Source organism: Microtus ochrogaster, linkage group LG1 (assembly GCF_000317375.1).
Source record: "Microtus ochrogaster isolate Prairie Vole_2 linkage group LG1, MicOch1.0, whole genome shotgun sequence".
NCBI classification, from domain to species: domain Eukaryota; kingdom Metazoa; phylum Chordata; class Mammalia; order Rodentia; family Cricetidae; genus Microtus; species Microtus ochrogaster.
The window spans coordinates 38,627,320-38,643,052 of NC_022027.1; the positions used below are offsets into that span (position 1 = coordinate 38,627,320).

At 35.4% G+C, this 15,733-nt stretch overlaps 1 protein-coding gene across 20 annotated transcripts in view; it reads right to left on the bottom strand.

The window, feature by feature from the left end:
* Positions 1–15,733, bottom strand: part of Adgrl3 (adhesion G protein-coupled receptor L3) — a 745,864-nt gene that overhangs the window by 95,188 nt on the left and 634,943 nt on the right. For all 20 annotated transcript variants that reach the window (XM_026785275.1, XM_026785272.1, XM_026785262.1 and 17 more), the window contains one exon: positions 3,147–3,356. In XM_026785275.1, the coding sequence (XP_026641076.1) occupies positions 3,147–3,356 (210 nt within the window). The remainder of the gene's footprint in view (positions 1–3,146; positions 3,357–15,733) is intronic.

Sequence of the window (15,733 nt, forward strand, 5' to 3'; positions counted from 1 at the left end):
AGACCAGGCTGGCCTCGAACTCACAGAGATCCACCTGCCTCTGCCTCCCGAGTGCTGGGATTAAAGGCGTGCGCCACCACCGCCAGGCTGAAAGCTGCCTTCTATCTTAATTACAGCTTATGGCTGACACCACATTAAAATATGGAAAATCATAACATTTATGGGAAAAATTTATTAAGAGCCCAGGGATCATTACTACTGAGATTAGTCTAAAATTTAAAATCTTTATAGTTAAAATTAAAGCATTTTCAATCTTTAAATCTGAATGTGATTGTGTATACGCGAAACTCCAGGGCTCTGTAAGCTGGGAACAATTGAAATGAAAGTAGTCTGAGCGGGAGAGTGAGACTGTCCCAAAATTTACAAAGAAAGGATGGAAGGAAAGAAGAAAGGAAGAACAATAAAGACACACATAAAAAGAATATATTAAAATTAATTTTGTTAAAGATTCTTCTGAGTTTAGACTAATATGTCCATGTTTGCTTTATTATTTTTCATTTGCAGAGATGGCAATCAAACTGAAGGCGTTAGACAAGGGCTTTGCCTCTGAGCTACACTCTCCTCAATCTCTTCAATTATAAATGAAAGAGAAATGTTAAAACCAAGGAAAGCAAGTATTTTTAAAATCTAACTACATCAAGTAATGTCATTAATTAATAGTAATCTTCTAATGAGATGGTTATTTATTAAGAATTGCTGACTGTTTATTCCCTGCTTTAGGAATGTCACCCCCGCACTGAGGTCAAAATTGATCCAGCTAAGATGTAATGCTCAGGACCGCAGAGATGCCTGCATGATTAAGAGCTCCTGCTCCTCTTGAAGAAGCTACACCTTTGGTTCTCAGCACACACATGGGGCTCACAAACATTTGTAACTCTCGTTCCAGAGGGTCCAATGCCTTCTTCCAGTCTCCATGGGTACCCGACATGCATGTGAAGTACATAAGCAGAGGCAAAGACTCCGGCACATAAAACAAATAAACAAAAAAATGCATCCTTCCAAAAATTCAATGTTGAAGAAATGTTTTCTCTCTCAGACTCTTTTTTGTTACTGCACTAAATAATAGTCTAGACAATCTGATTTAAATTAAGAGCAGCTATTCACATATTTCTCCCTGAAGTACTAGAAACTTTAGTGGGTCATCTATATGTTTCCCAGTAATAATTTTCAGGACGTTGTGCTTGTTCTTATGACAGAAAGTCCTTACTTAAACCTGTGTCTCCTACCAACAAAGGTCAACAACCACAAAAACAAACAAAAAAACAAACAAAACATAACATTTTAATGGTTTCACTGATTGGTGAGCATGATCTCTGAAGACACAATGAAAGTCTGCTTGCATACTTTAGGAGAAAGAAGGAGGAACAAAGAAGTTAAATGTCAGGAAGATTAGAGGGAAATCAGGTTCCAAAGATGATGAAAAATTAAAAAAACAGGACACCTAACTCTAAAAAAAAAAACATTTTTTATGAGTCGCATTCTCCCTGAATTTTTTGTATCAGTCTCCATTTTTTATGTTGTTAACTGTTTAATGCAATATGCATTGCCTGGTGAAGTTTATCATAACATATTAACATTGGAGAATTAAAATTCAAGTATGATTTCTACATGAAGGAATTTTTTTTAAAAAGTATTTGCATTGGGGGTTAACTAAAGAATAGAATATTTTACTCAAAAATAACACAATTGTTCATTTGAGAATTTTAAGGCTAGATAGAATCTCAACTATAATTTTTTGGCAGTCATAAAACATTAGTTTGAGGAGGAAAATGTGTACTTTGATTGCTTATTCATATATTTGCAGTTATGAGAAAAGACATCACATTAAGTATATGCTAACCAATTAAAAATAAATTCACCATAATTGTATCCTTTGCAATCATTAATCATGAATGCCTAATCATAGCTTTGAATGCGACTGCATTTTATTATATAGTACATCATGCATATGAACACCTACTGGAGAGAAGCATTAAGGGAGTGAATTATTTATTATATCCAAGTCTTCTGAAAACTACAAAAGTTAAGTTTTACTTGTCATTGCAGCTCTGGTCATTAGCATCTTCTAATTTCTGAACAAATGTGTGCTGTGATCGCTGATGGTGCAAATGCAGGAAAGCATGGGTACTTTGGAAAGAGTTTGGCAATGTTCTCCCCAAATTAAACATACCTTACCACAAAACCCATTAACTTTGTTTTTGTTGTTTATTTGGGTTTTTTTAAATAATTACTTAAAGGAGTTGAAAGATTATACAAAACAAACAAAAACAAAATAACAAACAAAAGATTCTGAATGCATTAAAATGTTAATAGCAGCTTTATTCAAAATTGTCAAAAACTGGAAGCGAACAAAATGTTCCTCAGTGGTTTACCCGATCCATAAACTGTAGTATATCAACAAAGGAATGTTACTCAATGTCAAAAAGAAAAGAAAGATCAGGTAATAAAGTGTCATGTGAGAAGCCAAAGTATATATTAACAAAAGAAAAGAACCAGTCCTATAAAGTTATATAGTATATGATCCTAGTAATATTGGGGAAAAGGCAAAACTTTTGGAAAACATAAAAAGAAAAAATTAATGTCATGGCTCATTGAAGACATGAGGATAGAAAGAATTACAGGGAATTTTCAAGACGCCGCATTTGCTATTAGAAGAGAGAATATGTGATTCTGTGTGTCCACAGACTACTTGACACTCAGAATGAATTCTAATGCAAATTATGAACCATGAACTTTCAGTGACAATGATGTGACAACAAACCTTTATCAATGGTCACAAATGCATCCCTCAGGTAGGAGGTGAGGATGACAAAGGAGGCTGTGCACTTGTGCAAGCAGGAGCTATGTGGACAATCACTGTTGTAATACGCTGTTGTAATACACTGTTGTAATACAGTGTAATACTGTTGTAATACAGATATGAAAAAAATAAAAATAAAAACCATGTGCACCCTATCTGTAATGTTCACTGTGTTTTTATGGCAATGGACATGAAAAATGAAAAGCAGAGTATGATGTGAAAGTCACTGACTTTGAACTTAACAAATGGAAAGGGCACTTTTGAGCCTGCTGGTCCCCAGGGCGGACAGTCCTGGAAAGCTGAAGGTTATAGGTAGCCTTCGCTAAGAGCAATACAAGCAGCTTACTGGTTGGTCGGTTCTATTGATTCCAATCAGGAAGAGCAGTTCTGCCACAAACAAGCTGATGCAGAGGTTCTTGTGAATGGTGTTACGGTCACTCTGGAGCCCACGGAAGAAGCAGAATGTGAAGATGCAAATCAGGAGACAAACAAGGGACAGCAAGATGCCAACCCACGTGATCACATCCAGAAGAAGATCATGGACCGCATCACTGTGCTGGAGACACAAAAAAGACTGTAAGTCGCCTATGTGTATGAGCGGTAATCAGGAAGCAGGATTTTACGAAAACAGTAAATATCCCCCATACTCACGACAAATATAAAAACTGAATCATTTGGGATTTCTATTCCATAATTAAAGTTTTTGTTTTTCTTTTTTTTTTTTTGCCACCAAGTAAAACACTTGGAGATTAAGGAGGGTCAATAAAATTCATTGGCTACATTCTTAGCGCATATATTTTCACGCTATAAATAAGTGAAGATTAATGTGACTCTGGCCAAAGACTTCAAGGTAAAACTGTAGGTTTTTAACCTGCATTGCTTATTTGAAGTTTTTTTTAATCAATTCCTATTGTAGAAAGCTTTATTCAAAACTATAAGATGCACATTTAGAAAATTAGTGCCTCGATTGGTTTTTCGAAGAACAGACTTTTATATGTGTGTGTGTATATTTCACACATATATATGAAATTTTTAAATACCTCTACTATAGATGATTCATCATAGTTTTCAAATTGAGTTCAGAAAATATAAATTGCAATAAAAACCTTTAATTAATTCTCTTGAGTAACTATATGTGTACCACATATTTAGTGGAAAGCCCTGGGGTAATGACGTTGCCCATGGGATTTATATTCATATTAGATTGCCTTCGAGTTCATAGTGACTTGTCAAAAGAGTAACCAGAGTTGAGAAATAAAATAAAAATAGTTGTGCATGGCCATTCACTTTTGTTTCTTGGGTTCTTAAAAAGCCATAATCAACTAGTTTCTACCTCTAAAAGAAAAGTAAAGCATTAGGTTTATGTAATTTTAGTCAACAAGTGAAAATTATTAGGCTGACTTACAGATAATTCTCAAAAATCTAACTTTTTTCCAATAAAGCAACCAACCAGAGGACCTACATGCTGCATCACCTAAGGAAAACTGTAAAGGACTAATCAAGGACATTAGATTGAACATGGTGCATTCTGAGTAGCCAGAGATCATTTGTAATTTCAACAAATACACTTTTTGTCGATGGTGATCATACAAATAGTTTTGTTAATACACGTGATTGCCAGTGCCATAGGAATCCAGAAACATCAGAAGCCCCCTGGAACTGAAGTAATAAAGAACTGTGAGCAACCCAACATGGATTCTAGGGGCAGAACTTGGGTCTTCTACAAGAGCAGTATGTGTTTGTAACCACTGAGCTATCTCTCTAGCCCTTCATGCACATTTTACAAGGAAAACTACACAGTGTCTTCTACATTAAAACAGCCAGATTACAAATATTCATATTAGTTAACATGCTTTCTATTTTAGTTTAAATTTCAACTTGGTAGTGTGAAAAGCATGGATGCGAAAGTTGTTAGAATTGAGTCATTATCCCTTAGTCTGAATCATATGAATCACAGCATTTTCCTCCTGTCAGATGCAGTTACACCTTTGTTATTTCATGAAGATCTGCCCTAGAAGTGACAGTGAAATAGGTCTGAAATATTCCTGAGTCGGCTCTGTTTCTCAGGAAAAGCACAAATCACGGCAGAAAACTAGGTGAAGCTTTGCTTTAACGGCTTGGTTCTCCAAAGGATATTACTAAAACAGCACTGGGTTTCTGATAGTTTAAATGACTTTTGTGGTTGGTGAGTGGAGAGTGATTGGTGCTGCCTGGCTCCCTCGACAGAGAGCTATTTGGTCTCCTCTTTTCCTCAAAGGAAAGAAACTGCGGAGGTATCAGGCCCTGGTGTTCTGCACAGCAATCTCCCATGATGGGAAAATGGTAGGTACAATACCTTCTCAAATGTATCCAAAAGACCTAAAGCACTAACGAAAAATAGAGGAGGAAACTGAAAACTCCCACTTTTGTTTGCCTGGGTAGTTGTATTATTAGAAATATATTTACTCGGTGCCTCTGTAGACCCTTCCAAAGCCCCATGCAGAGTGCTGAGAAAAGAATAACAGATTTCAAAATGTCAGCGACGAAAGTACATAAGACTCAAACACAGAGCACTAAAGCCTGGTGATTAACTCACCCTTAGCATTGTCTACTGGGAAAACATCAACAGCCATCATCAACATGTATATGATACTAGGATAAGACACCCATATGATACAACTGAAGATTTAAATATTATCAGCATGATAAAAAAGAAAAGAGGCAACAGACAGTGAGTCTTTCTAAGAGATGTGACCATAAAAGCCTTGTTTTTTAACAGTTTCTCATAACAGTTCTAAAGAGGTCCATTCTCAAAAATATATATAAAATTAATTCTTTTTTTTTAAAGAACTCTTTCCAAGAGAGGGATCAGTGAAACAAAAGTGATAGTACAGTATTTAAGTGATAAACAAACATCACACTGCAGCTTGGGGCTTGTGAGTACTATATAACTCAGGTTGTGTAACAAAGATTTTAATCCTTAGGGTACCTGGAGAATGAAGATGGCATCTATCTTCCTAACACCATAGCCCAACTTATAGTATATACATTATATTTATACAGTTAGATAAGCACTAAAGGGGATGCATTTAATGGAAAGCAATAGAAGGGAAAGATACTTGTAACTAACTTATAACTAACTCATGATGGGGTTATATCTGAAGAACCCATTTTAAGCTTAAAATACTGTCAAGTTGTCATGTACCTATTTGAACAACCTAGTTTAGCAATAGAATACAATGTTGATTGTCATTTACTCTGGTGAAACTGTGGCTGATGAGTGATGTGGCTTACCCTGCCAGGAAGCATGAGTAAGAATTATACCCCATGCATACAAGCAACATTATATGAACTCATTATATGAGTAGGTTAAATTTAGGAATATAAATGTATGATTTTATTATGAATACCAAACATCATTGTAAGTAAATGACACAATCTCATGTATAAATCCTTCCTTATACAAAAATAAGTAAGTGGGAAACAAAGATGTAGATGAGCAACTTGCTGTAAAGAATGCTTAGACTTCTAAAACATAGTAACATGACAGGCAAAGAAAATACCTGAAGGAAATCATCTTTCTATGAGACGACTGGGAGAAAGTCTTAGGAGTCTGATAGAATACCCAAAAAGACAGAGTTTCAGTGCCTTCAAAGATCCTCTCATCACTTGTTAAAAATTTTTACACAAACAGCATTTTCCTCCTTTCTTTGGAGTTTCTGTTCATGTGTGAACATGGGATAATTTTGGAAGAGCTACAGAGAATTTCTGATATTTCCTTTATTTTGGTCTCACCCAATCTTCTTTTACATGTCACTAAGGAAAGCTCAGGGAGAATAAAGCAGGAGAGAGAGCTGTACAAAGTCTTGTGAATAGCGCTCTGGCCATGTAAAACTAAACACCTCAACAAGTGCAGACAAATAAATAAAATAAGTCCATGCTCATAAAATGGGGAAGTGAGACCTTTGCTTCATGGTTTTAAAAATAACTCAGTCTGGAAAGCTGTAATACTCCATGGGAATGTGTTGAAATTGTCAACATTATTTAAAAAGCAAGCTCACAACACAATATATAGATTTCTAAATATTCTTCACTGGGCCCACACAACTGTTCCTCGAAGAGTAACACACTGAATGAATTAATGCTGAGCCTTTCCACTGTCTTCTTTATAAAAACATTTTTGGGAACTGTATTTCCTGGGTCATTCTATCGCAACTATGAACTCGACGACAGTCAGTATTAAGAGTTCATTTAACTTTCTACATACTATTGCACTTTTGTCTTATAAAACTGCCTTTTAAAACTATTTTGTTCTGAAATATTCAGAGTACTACTAAAATGTGGATTGTTTTTCATAAGAGAGGAGGTTGCCTTTACAATGTCTGTATCATGAGATAAAACATGGCTTAGAACTGTAGGCTTCACTGAAGCCCGTAGAATTGAAAAAAGTCTATTTGCTGATAAATGTAGTGTGGAGTCTGTTAAAAAAAAAAAATCCCTGAAATTTCTCTAAAACTTAGCAACCAGGTCACCAGCCACGGAGGTCACCTCCCAGGCTTATGGGAGGTAAAGGGCTCAGTGGTCTGAAACAATGGTTTCTTCTGTAGAACAAGATGTAAATCACAGTTGAGTAACCTAGTGAGAAGGACATGTGGTGTTCTTTTCCACTTCTTTAGAGCAAATTAACCAAATAAATTCACTGTGATTTTTATATTCCTATCAGATAAAAATCAATATTAATATTTTCAAGCTTTCATCTCCAAAGAGAAACACTAGCAAGTTAGAGGTAAAGAAAACATTCACATCCAACTGCCTTTCAGTTTTAATAAAACTCAGCAAATTCTCTTCACTTTAAAGAAAGACGACTCCACACTTTGATGTATTTGAAAGTTCCTTACTGTGAATTTAAAAAAGAAGAAAAAGAAAGCTCATCATGTTTGGTGAAGCAGACTCACATCTACCATAACAAAGGAACAGACGAAGAGGAAATAATTTTATAAATAGGAATTTCAAACTTCATTTCTCTCACTATGTCTTGCTAGTGTACAAGCGAGTGGCATGGTGACCAGCTTCCTAATTTTGCTCAACACTGCCCTAGTTCTAACACTATATTTCTGCATCCTAATAAATTCTTCATTGGATCATGAACAGCCTCAGATTTCAGAAATGAGGGCCAAAGTTTGAAAAATATAACATGGCTGTGACAACCCAGAAGATAGAGGCTTAATACCATTTTCAGAGCTACGTGGAGAAAGCTTTGATGACTCCTCCTTAGAGGCTCAGGTTGATTTCTCTCTGATAATCCGTACAGGTGATCATTACTAAAATCGTGATACCATGTAGTCTGCATCTTCCTGGGTGAATGATATGAGAGCAAATGCAGTAAATAGTGACACGGAATTCTTCTTTGCATTTGCTTGTTTATCAGCTGCTGTGTTTTGTGTCAAGATTGTAGTACTTTAGTTTCATTTGGTGAATAGTATGAATATTTCTTCCAACAGTTTCATTAAGATATGAGTGATCGTATTACCCAAGCTCACGTGACTGATTGTCCTGTAAAAACAAGTCTGAGCACATGTTACTTTAGAAGCATTTGGAAGGACATAAGAGACACCAAAAAGAAGAATCCCAAACCTGTGCATACATCATAACATATGAAATAAAAGTGCTACTGAGGATGGGTCAGAAGGATATGTGATGCCCTGAAATTCGCACATCTTGAATGTGATGCCCAAGATTATGTAAATCAATCTAAACTGTTTTCTCCCTCTAAAAGACACTAATTGTGGTGGAAAATAGTAGTCCTTGAATCTGCTCTGTTTGCCAGTATTCGCTCTTGATTGTGAAGGTCTCTTATTATTCTCTGCATCTGGGTAGTTTCTTAATGTCTATCTGAGCTTGCAACCTACAATATCCTGAAGGTTAAAAGGGGAGAGAGGAGCTGTGATAATCGATATGTTGGCTTTTTACAGTATGGAGCTAATTTTTCATAATTAATTAACTGTTTATTTAAATATTTCAAGTTACATATTGAATCAGAGCAAAAATCATGATTCCTCTAACTCCAAATGTACTGCCAATTAATTGATATATGGAATTGAAAAATCATATGTTTATCCATGGGGATTTTAATAAACCTTTAAATGCAGACCTAACATCTTAGAAATATAGATTTTACTCTCTGTCTGCATAGATGACTATTGTAACATTATAAATTGTGCTTTTAGTCAAAGACTTTCTAATAAAACATATTTCTAACTGGCTAAATGATCTACACAACTTTATATAACAATGGTCAAAGGCATTGTGATTTGCTCATTAGTGATGTGGCAATAAAACTTTTGGTCACTTTCAAATTTACCTGAAATGTACACAAGTGTTTAATTAGAATGCTGACATTCTAGACATGAAAGGAGAGAGTCTGCTGAGACACATGTCTACAAGATGTCTATCAGTGTGTGTTGTGACATATTTGTACACTGTATGATGATATATTGCTGTAATTGATATAATAAAAAGCTGAATGGCCAATAGGCAGGAAAGAAGAGGTTAGGTGGGACTTCTAGAGACAGAGAGGACTCTGGGAAGAAGAAAGGAAGAGAAGACAGGAGACACAGAGAGGAAACAGGAGTGAAATTGTGCCTATTTAACTTTTGTTTAAGTGGCAGCAAGTAGTTCATCAACTTTTAGTAAACTTAACCAATATGAAGTAGAAAACGGATACAGTAGACTTTATTGGGACTTCCTGAGACAGAGAAGACTCTGAGAAGAAGAAAGGAGAGGAAGTCAGGAGACACAGAGATGAAACAGGAGGTGCAAGATGGTGACATTCCCATATCATTATTTGGGAGCTGGCTGGCTTGCTTGACAGAGAAAGACTCATTATGAGTGTCATTTAAGGAGATGCTAAAACAGGAGTTTTCTGTAAAACTCTATTTTCAAAATGTGGTAAAAATGATTTCTCTCTAATTTTGAAATACATGGCAGATGAGAAAAGAGAAAAGTTACAGCAAGACAGAAATTTGTGAGGCGTCTTCAAAATTGTTTGATTTCTAAGAATGACACACAGAACCTCAAAATGAGACATTGAAGGCTGATTTTTCTGAAGGTCTGTATTAGTTCAGAAGAGAACACATATATTCTAAAAGTAACTCAAATTTTACAATGTAAGACAAGGCTTTCCTAAGAGGCTGGCAGAAAATGGCAACAAAGTTGATGAGCTTTTCATTTTGTTACTAAAAAAGCAGCATGCTAACTGTATAAAGTAAAATTTAAGGCTTCAAAGTTGTTACCTCTAATAGTGGTCTAAGATTTGTTAATATTCAGTGTGTATGGCACTCTATTCACACCATGGGGGTTTGTAGAGTTTCAGAAAATATGTTTTGATCATATTTTCCTTCCCTAAACTCTTTCAAGAGCCTCTCCCCCCATATTATCTAAGTAACTTTATATTCTTTCTCTTTTATAAACAGAAAACAAAGAAACAAACAAACATGACTCCAGCAAGGGGAAGAGGAAGTCACCACAAACCTTCACCCCTAGCCAAGAAGTCATGTGTATGTGGTAGCTTCTGGGAAAAACCAATTTTCATCAATGGAGTGGCACTGAAAAAATAAATCACACTTCACAGTGTCCTCGTGCTCAGGAAAGATGTGGCCAAAACAAGAAGAACTAATTAGTATTATCATTAGGAGTCTATCAGAGCCAATTGCTTTGCTCCCATAAAAAAATTATCAAAGAGAAGAAGAAACTGTTTAAATTAAAAACAAATTGGATTAAGGATGTAAGAAATAGTAAGTTTTCAATTTAGGTAGTAGAAGCCTGCACAAAACCAAGATTATCCACCAAATTTTGATACATGCGCTATAAAAATATTTTTTGCATGGCTGCTCCATGTCAGGTATTTTATGGAAACATAAACATGTGCACACACATATACTCATATCCCATTATTCATTTGATATTTTTAGCCATAGGAGTTTCAGATAAAAGAAAAGGAATAAATATCCTGCTTCCCTCTTTCCATTCTCATGAATAAACTTATCATATTTTCCGGAGAGCATGGTCTTTCAGATAATAATCTTGAGGGCAAATTATCCCTTGGGGACAATGTGACTTAATCCAGATATGTTTTGTAAAAAAAAAATGATTTTAAAATCTAATTTATGTAAGTTGTCTTAAGTGTCTATCTTAGAAAGCTATATAAGTAATCATGTTGGAGTGGTTTTCACAATTGCCCAAGAGTCCAGGAGTGCCCTAGTTTTATCCCTGTGTTTGCCAGACACAGTAGAATGAAGCAGGTCAGAAAAAGCAATAAATAATCAGCGAATGGTCTCCATGCTATATAAAGCGAACTTCAGTGATCTGGGACAAACAGAGTGCAGTCAGGAAACCCTTCTACTAGTTCCTACTAAAAATACTATGAAGCACAGAGATTGGGTGAAATAGGGGTTATTTATTCTAAACATCGCCTTATACCAGCACTTAAATATCATGGTGCTGACTTCAACACAGTGTTCATGTGCCCATCATTTGGTGAGTTTGCAAGACAGTATTAGTTGTGGTAACATATTGCCCCAGATAAATACTTTTACAATTTCATTGTGTGTGTGCGGGGGGGTGGGGGTGGGAATCTGTTCTCAAACAAAAGTTCTAGGCTCCACTTCCTTGCCTGGGAAAGCAACTTGAACAGAGCTGGTGTATCTACTTAGATCCTCAGTTAAGTACCTAATGGGTACTAATGGGGAAGAAGAGGGAACTGGTTTTTAAAAAAAAGGGAATAAATAACTGATATTTTCAGAAAGCATAATAGTTAATGTCAACAAAGTCTTTGAGTATTTTGCTATTTGACACCTAAAAAATTTCCTAGCGGACTCTTAGAGGAAAATTTTATTTGTATAACTGAATCAGTTGACAATGTGAGAGGAATGTTCAAGATGACTTTCTCTAGATTACGAGTCATTTACCTAAAGACCAAGAATCTTGACCCTATGCATTCTTATTTTTAATACTTATTCCTGTTTCCTTTAATTATAAATTTGAAATATAACAAACTGTAATGACAATGTTGTTGGAATAACAACAGTAAAGTTGGCCCTGTAGAAGGCCTTGCTTCCTTCTTACTGGCGGCTGGAGTCATACAGCCTTTGGATGGCTGGAGTCCTCACTTGAACCAATACCTATTTAAATCTCCATGGTTAATTACTTTTTTCTTATAAAATATTTCTCAACAGAATTGTAAGGGCACCACTAGCGGCCATTTCAGTCATGCTTATAGAAACCTAAGGTGATAAAAATGGAAAGTTGTTGCTTGAGGGACTAAACTCTCCCTGCCTCGTTTATAAGATAAAGTCAGCCGTTTCTAATTAAAAATGTTGCTAACACCCAGGGCTGGAGAGAAAGTAAGATGTGATATATAAATATATTACTGGAGCAAGAACACTCCTCAAATAATTTCGTTTCATTTCATATTACTAAAAGTCCATCTGTCTCTGATTCTTTAAACAAATGTCTTTGGAAATCGTATCATTTTCTCTGAGGCATCCTTATCAGCTGGCTAAGACTTCTTAGATCATGCAGCAACTTCTCTTGCCACTTTTATTTTACAAAATTATGATTTTGATGATTACTTATCAATATTAAAATACAGACTCAAAGCTTTTTTGGGGGGCACAAAGACTGAAATCAAATATTTGGAGATGAAATAAAAGATAATTCATTCTGCCCCCCCCCATGCATCTTTAAAGGAGTGACAAAGAATGTTTCCACATGGATTTCCATGGATTCTTTTTAATTACAAAAGTTCAATATTCTCATACACTGTAACTTCAATTCTGGGAGAAATCATAATAATACTATTAATACAGAAGCCTCTGCATGCACTAAAGTCTACTGTGCTTCAGTATCTATGACATGGAATTCTTGTCAAGAATCAGGGTGCTGAGCAATTTTGATGTTGAAACCAACATTCAACCAGACACGAGACCTGAACTCTATTCAATACCATTGTCCGGCATGACGAAATCAAATGTGAAGACTAAGCTAAACTGAAGAGCCAGAGCAGGTGAAGTTAAAGTGATACTTGAGCATTTCTTTCCTGGGAAAAACCAAAGCAAAACCCAATACTGGAAGGATGAGAATATATTCTATAGATGAATTAAGCAGTAGATAATAGAATTGCTTTAATGTAAGTATCTTTTTGGCAGAAAAAAAAATTAAACTTAGTTGCCAAAGTGTTTAGGAATGGATTATTATGATGTCCGCCATTCACTTACAAAATCAAATAGTATCACAGCAAAAAAATAAGCATGCACATATAAAATGAAGGTATGATTTAAATAGAAAAATGTTTTATTATTAATTATCAACTTCTCTATAAAATGTCTATAAAATATCGGAGTGAAAATAATAGAATAATTTTAAATTTAATATAATCTACTCCTAATCCCAAACAGGAGGATGCACCTGGAGTTGCAGGAAGGCGAGTTCTGGACCATCAATACTCTCTCTCTAAAGGAAATTACTTCAGGAAGATATGGCTCCCCAACATTCTACTGATGCCAGTCAACCGTAAATCTTTTCCCAACTGCCAGCACAGGATATTCCTCTTCTACAGCAGAAGAATACAGAACAATGTTCTTGGACAGACTGATCCTAACTAATCCGATACACGGTAAGTCACGCAGTATAGACAAAGCAATGTTGACAAAACAATAGTGTACTATCAAATAAATAATTTCAAATTTTAAATTGCCATAAAGGAAACATAGTATAAAATTATGTTCAATAAGAGAAAGCGTGAGTAAGTCTTTGTTCTAATATATCGCCTATTTTTAAGATACAGTTAACACTGTATGTAATTGACAATGTAAGGTTTTACATTTTGAAACCATTTTTATGAAAATCTATACTTGATACACATTACACTTGTAAGCTATCTAGTGTTATGTTTTATACACTTAATTACTATATGCAAACTATAATTTTCAATCTCTACATCTACCTCCGTTTTGCCATATGTACATAGACCATTAAGTAAGGAAAATAATTTTGGAAGTGTGAGTGTGCAACTTTGAGCATTATATACCAACCATTTTTATTTTCTGCTAATGTATTTGCTAAACTAACAAAGTATCTTTTCCAATTGGCACCTGAAAGAGGAAAAACAGTTCTTCTAGAACATAGGAAGTCTCATGTGGAGGCAGAAATTTATCGTTTTTAAAACGATCTCACATTTTCTTGTACCTTAGAAATGTCTCAGATTTTAATGGTTAGCACACAGATGCTATGTGATCGGACTTGAAATTTCAGGCAGATAACATGGCTCAGGTGCTGTTTACCAAGCATGAAGACCTGGGTTCAATCCCAAGAACCCATATAGGGAAGAAGCCAACCTAGTCGTGTGGGTTGTCCTGCAACTTCCACACGTGTTGTAGCATGTGCTGTTCATACACCCATGCATATGCGCATGCACAAGGACACAATGTACTAATAAAATAAAGCAGAAATTTTAAAATGAATTTATAATTAAAAGCTTCCAGTTTGTGATTGCTTTAATGAATCAACACTATATAAAGAGCGAAATGCACACTGTTTTTGTTTTTTTTTTCTTTTCTTTTGCTTTCCTTTTTGAGTCTATGAGTTTGGTGGATGTATTAGTTTTGGAGTGAAGTGGTACAATAAATTTATGAAAAAAGTGCAGTAATAAAATTAAGGACATAAAAAGGACATTTTAAATTAATTAAGGACATTTTATAGATGATAAAAATAAAAGTCAAGTTGATCTGATAAGAAAGTATGCAGAATATTTTATTACTAAATCTTAAAAAATTAAGAATTGTGAAGAGAAAATAACTAGAAATATAGTTATGGGAATCTATCCTAAAGTACTTCTTATGCTTCTGTACAAAACTACGGATAAATCAATGATAATTCATTTAGTTTGAAGCTGATTCATTTAAGTTTACATCCACCCCAACCTCTACTAATCATGATTCTACATTCAAATTGATTTTTTTATTTCTCCTTTTTTTGGTTTAATGGAGAATTCATAATATACTACAAACGCCATTTCTGTTCTGTATAAAATTATAAGTTTGTGAAATGATTACTTTTCTGTCTAAACAAGAGACAACGAAATATTTTTGTAGACAATAGAATCGGTGAAATTCCAAGCTGTGTTGCAGTAATTTGTGGAAGTCACAGGTAGAGAAGAAGACACTTTAGATATCATTGCAATCGACTATTGCAATAAAATTATGGATAACAGTTGAAAAAGTGTGGTTCCCTAATCAAAGGAAAGTTCCTTATGACACCAGTATTATTAATCTAACATCATCAAAGACGACTCTAGCGAGGGCTGGGGTTGATGTGGAAATTCATAACTGATAAAAGAGCAGAGAATAAATGTCTCTGGAGTGTTCAGCCACAGAGAGTTTATGTCGATGCCATACCGCATCCTCCTAAGGCTCAAGGACCACCACAAGTGAGGAGGCAGAAAAGAAGTAGAAGCTAAAGACTCGGAAGGACCAGAGGGAATCAATGCCTTCTGGACACGACAAAACCCCTGCATTCATAAGCTTATAATGACTGAGGTTGCCTATGACCTGAACTAGATAAAACAAGTCAAAGATTCATCCTTCCATTATCCCAACCATCCCGTTTCCCCAAGTTCCCCCCATCTTCCCCTTCTCACTTTTCTCTCCCTATCTCCCCTTTCCCCCATCCCACCCCACCCCCCAGTTCCCAGTTTTTGCCCGGCAATCTTGTCTACTTCCCATATCCAGGCAGATGACTATATGTTTTTCTTTGGGTTCACGTTCTTATTTAGCTTCTCTAGGATCACAAATGATATGCCCAGTGTCCTTTATTTATGGCTAGAAACCAATTATGAGTGAGTACATCCCATGTTCATCTTTTTGGGTCTGGGATACCTCACTCAGGATAGTGTTTTCT